Source organism: Macrobrachium nipponense, chromosome 40, assembly GCF_015104395.2.
Source record: "Macrobrachium nipponense isolate FS-2020 chromosome 40, ASM1510439v2, whole genome shotgun sequence".
NCBI lineage: Eukaryota > Metazoa > Arthropoda > Malacostraca > Decapoda > Palaemonidae > Macrobrachium > Macrobrachium nipponense.
Genome location: NC_061101.1, coordinates 13,194,476 through 13,199,475, shown reverse-complemented (window position 1 = coordinate 13,199,475; position 5,000 = coordinate 13,194,476). Strand labels below are relative to the sequence as shown.

Sequence of the window (5,000 nt, the reverse complement as noted above, 5' to 3'; positions counted from 1 at the left end):
ACTAGGCGCATTTTTCTATTCCAAACTCCATCCTGATGTCCCCAGATACAATCCTTACAGTCTGGATTAGGGTATATATTTCCTGATGCTCTTTACATACAGCTTGATGTCGTCCATGAACATCAGATGGTTGATTCTGTTGCCTCTTTTCTTGAGTTGGTCCCACCGGCATCCATCTTCTGTAGTACTTTTGTCATGGGAATCATGGCTACTACGAAGGGTAGTGGGGACAGTGAGTCGCCCTGGAAGATCCCTCTCCTAATATTAACCTCTGCTAGTCTTATTCAGGGCTTGTAAGTATTGTATTCCAGTTGCGCATTGTTTGTTTTGAGGAAGCTGATGGTGTTTCCTCTGCCCCATATATTTTCAGGCATTCTATTAGCCATGTGTGTGGTATCATGTCGAAGGCTTTCTTATAGTCTATCCATGCCATGAACATCAGATGGTTGATTCTGTTGCCATCTTTTCTTGAGTTGGTACTCGGCATCCATCTTCTGTAGTACTTTTGTCATGGGAATCATGGCTACTACGAAGAGTAGTGGGGACAGTGAGTCGCCCTGGAAGATCCCTCTCCTGATATTAACCTCTGCTAGTCTTATTCCAGAGCTTGTAAGTATTGTATTCCAGTTGCGCATTGTATTTTTTGAGGAAGCTGATGGTGTTTTCCTCTGCCCCATATATTTTCAGGCATTTCTATTAGCCATGTGTGTGGTATCATGTCGAAGGCTTTCTTATAGTCTATCCATGCCGTGCTTAGGTTGGTTTTCCTTCTCCTACTGTTTCTTCATTACCATTTTGTCTATCAGGAGCTGGTCTTTGTGCCCCTACACTTCCTTCTGCAGCCTTTCCTGTGGTGGGGGATGGGTTTTGTCTTCTCTAGGTAGTTGTATAGCCTTCACTGATGATACCTGTTAGTAACTTTCCACATTATTGGCAGGCAGGTGATAGGCCTGTAGTTACTGGCTATATTCCCTTACTCTTGTCTTTTTGTACTAAGGACTGTTCTTCCTGTGGTCATCCATTTGGGTGCTTTGGTGATTTGAGATACAATGCTGGAGTTGTTCTGCTATTCGTGGGTGTAGGGCCTTGAAGTTTTTGAGCAGTATCCATGGACTTCATCGGGACCTGGGGCTTTCCAGTTTGGCATTTTCTTTAGTTGGTGTCTTGACTGTGTCTGTCGTGATCTCTGTGAATCTTTGTTTTATCTCCCTGTGTCTTCTTCCTTGACTTGTTTTTTGTCGTGTGATACCCGATTGCTCCATATGTTTTCCCAGAGTCTCTTACTTGGTTCGGCTTCAGGAATTTCTGGGTGGTTGTCTTCCCTCTTAGTTGGCTGTATACGTCTTTTCTGGTTGGTTCCGAATAGTTTGTTCTGTTGGTATCCCTTATTTCCTGTTCATGTACCGTTGGATCTTATGTGCTTGGCCTTAAGCCTCTGTTTTACATCTTCTATTGTGTTGTTTAGTCCCCTCTCTTGTACTTTGTATTTCTCGTTAAGTTCCTCCCTTGTTTTCTTGCTTCTTAGCCTTTTTTCTGCCATCTCTTTCAGTTTACTCAAGTCCGATCTCATCACCATGATTGTTTTTCCAGGCGCCTTTTCCAAGGGGAGGTTGTTGTTTTGGTTTCTGTTGGGTTGGTTGTGCTGGTGGTGTTGGTGTTCGAATCCCCATCAGTTCTGCTACTAATCTTGCTCCTGCATATATCAAGTTATTTGTTTCTGTGATACTGGTGGTGTGTATTATGCCCATTATTTCATTGACCTCACTTGTTTTCTCCCTTAATTTCTGGTGTTTGTAGGCTTTCATGGAGGGGATCTTTGTTCTCTCTGTATCTGGCTCCATCCATTGTCTGATCTTTTCTACCCATTCTGTCCTCTCTGTTACTTCGTCGGTGTTTCTTCGTGTGTCGTTGTTTGATACCTCATCATCCCTGTCGTCTTCTGTGGCATCGTCTCTCAGTTCGTCTTCGTGTAATTCGTTGTCGTGTGACATTTCCCTTTTTTCCAGTTTCTTCTCTTCTGTGGGGGGGAGAGCAGTTCTTTTTCTTTATGTTCCTTACTTGGTCTGCCAGCCTCTCGCTGTTTTGGGTGGTGTTATTCCTCTCAATCCAGATGTTGACCAACTTCTTCTATATCCTCTCTCCGTCGGTTTGCTTCTGAGTAGCATCTCCATATTTCCTTATTTTCTTCTCTTGTCCATTTCTTCCTTTTTGCCTCTGTAGCTCCAATCTCAGGCTGTTGATTACTCTCGTTGTGGTGATCAGTTGCTGGATGACGACTCCAAGTACCTGACCGTCTTCCCCTTCAACTGGGTTGAATACCTGGTTGCCGGACGAAGCTCCTCTGTTGCAGAGGTTCCATTTACGTCGTTGTCGTTTATTCCTTCACTTCTTTCCATCATTGCTGAGTTTTGCTATTTAAACCATAGCTGGACCTACCCCATCAGGGATAGGTACTCATTTACAGCTGAGTAGACTGAGGAAATTATGGTAAAGATCCTTCCCAAGGAATCAACGCCGAGGAGAGCGGTCACCCATCCAATGTTGCTTAACTTGACTTTAGTCTATTGACGACCTAACCCACTCCTCCACGGCGCCACATATTATTATTATTATTATTATTATTATTATTATTATTATTATTATTATTATTATTATTATTATATTTCAGGTGTGGCTTGGCTTCCCGATCATTTACCTGATCATGTGTCTTTTCGTAGCAATATTCCCGATAGTAAGAAGACCTGTGGAAATTGGCGTGGGAGCCTTTGTCTTTGTCGCAGGGCTAATAGTCTACTACTTCGCCTTACACCGCAAAATTAAGGCTATTGGTGTTGCCATGGGTAAGTGAAGTCTGTATTACTTATTATAAGTAGTATGGTTGATAGTAAATAGTAGTATTTTAGTATTCCCTGGCTAGTACTAAAAGTCTAACTGGTAAACATGTAGACTTGTATTCTGAGTGGTGTAAGTTTGGCGAGAATAGGCCTATACTATCCAGTTTTGATGTAGAGTTAATTGTTCTGGCTGTATTTTAGACTAGATGGCTATTTACTGCATGTAGTATAATAAATACTATTAGTTTTATTTAGATCATTACTGGCTAGTACTAAAGTACTACCTGATAAGCTAGTAGACCTGCCCCCTGAGTGGCATAAGTTTGGTGGGCATAGGCCTATACTACCCAGTTTTGATGAAGAGTTTATTGTTCTAGCGATATAATGCATTGGATGGCCACTTTCTTTTACAAGTATAAGTTCTCTCTAATCCAAATTGAACCAGCAATGATTATTTCAGTGTTGTGTCTTGACCCATAGTACTATAATTTAAGCTTATCTTACTGTTTTTTTTTTTATATATTCTCTTAAAAAATTCAGCAGCAATTTGTAAAGCAACATCAAACGTAATGTATATAATATCTCTCTAATGACCCGTGTGACATCATTCATAATTTAAATCAGAACTTCATTATAAGTTCCATATTTATTCAAATTTGTTCAGAATATTACCAACTGGTTTCCTTTGAGCACCAGAAGCGTTGGCATACCTAGACCTACTTTTGAATAATTACCCATATAAAAAATTCAATGTACTTTGTAAGTAACAAGTACCAAAAACTATCCATTTTTCATCCTGTAGGGGTGCAGTTCCGTCAGTGCACCTCACGAGATACACTGTAGGCATTACTGAAAGGTGTTTGCAATTCAGATCCTCTTTCTTCCAGATAAAGTGATGTATGTCTGTCAGCTGCTGTTCCTGTGTGTAGAGGAGGAGAAAGTGCAATAACTCGTGAAAGAATTCGAAAAAATTCTTGAATAATAAAAGACGGTCCGGCCTGCTCTGGGAGCAAGAGCCCGTGCCGGCTAGTTCCTGGCTAAATCTAAATTCAGTAACAGGAGGGATTATATCTCCGTTTTCGGTGTGAGCTACGTTCAGTTTTTAATCCTAACATTTCGAAAATTAGCCCACGTAGTATTACTACGGTATAACCAAGGGAAAGGTTGTGATTTGTAGTGTTGTGGATACAACCGTTTACTCTCCAAGTGCCTGATTATTATATATAATAAGCAGTGGTGCTAACAGAAACATACCACACGCTCAAGCGTAGTATCATAGAATTACATGAAGACCACATTAGTCCCAGTTTCAAGGCTAGAGTTGCGAAAAATGACTATAATTAAAACATTCGGACAAAAAAAATTATATAACACAATGAAGACTTACAGTAGAGGAAAGCTCAAGTAACAAATTCACTTCAGTTATAGAGGTTTTATAGATTCTGACACACTAAGTATAGCCTAGACCAGTGGTTTTCAACCTGTGGGCCATGGCCCACCAGAGGGCCATGGCGGGTTCTGAAGGGGGCCCATGACACGATGGCTATCCAAGGGCAATTTCCTGAACAGAGTTTTTGAACTTAGAGAAGAGCTAAAGACCAGCTTAACAAACTTAATCTAAAGCTTCGGGTTAGGACACAACAGTAATTCACTTTGTTGAAACATTGCGTGCTTTTGTTGCCAAGATGAAGAACTGGTTTAGGAAAGTTAGCTCTGGAAATTTTGCTATGTTTGAGAAGCTTTGTGAAGTGGCTGAAGGAAGAGAAGAAGGAACAGAATCTTGCCTCCAAAATGAAATAGTCAGTCACCTTCATAATTTGTGCCAAGAATTTTCCAGGTACTTTCCTGATCTTGAAGAAATAGATCTGTCATTTGTGAGAAACCCTTTTAATGCAGAACCAGATATTATTCCTGAGTCTGACCAAGATGAATTTCTAGAAATGAAATTTGATTCAAGTATCAAGGATTTTTTTAAAGGACATTCTATACAGGAATTCTGGTTACAAGCAAGTGTATCATATCCTAGAGTTTGGAAGCTTGGGCTAAAAGCCCTTCTACCTTTTGCTTCTACTTACCTGTGTGAATCCGGGTTTTCTGCCTTATTACAAATAAAAACAAAAACAAGAAATCGCTTGGAGGTGGAGCATGATATGAGATGTGCATTAT

General features: G+C 40.5%; 1 protein-coding gene across 3 annotated transcripts in view; it reads left to right on the top strand.

The window, feature by feature from the left end:
- Positions 1 to 4,197, top strand: part of LOC135211928 (Y+L amino acid transporter 2-like) — a 16,052-nt gene extending 11,855 nt beyond the window's left edge. For all 3 annotated transcript variants that reach the window (XM_064245167.1, XM_064245166.1, XM_064245168.1), the window contains exons 9-10: positions 2,669 to 2,840; positions 3,722 to 4,197. In XM_064245167.1, coding sequence (XP_064101237.1) covers positions 2,669 to 2,840; positions 3,722 to 3,783 — 234 coding nt within the window. In that variant the 3' untranslated portion in view covers positions 3,784 to 4,197. The remainder of the gene's footprint in view (positions 1 to 2,668; positions 2,841 to 3,721) is intronic.
- The last annotated feature ends 803 nt before the right edge of the window (positions 4,198 to 5,000 follow it).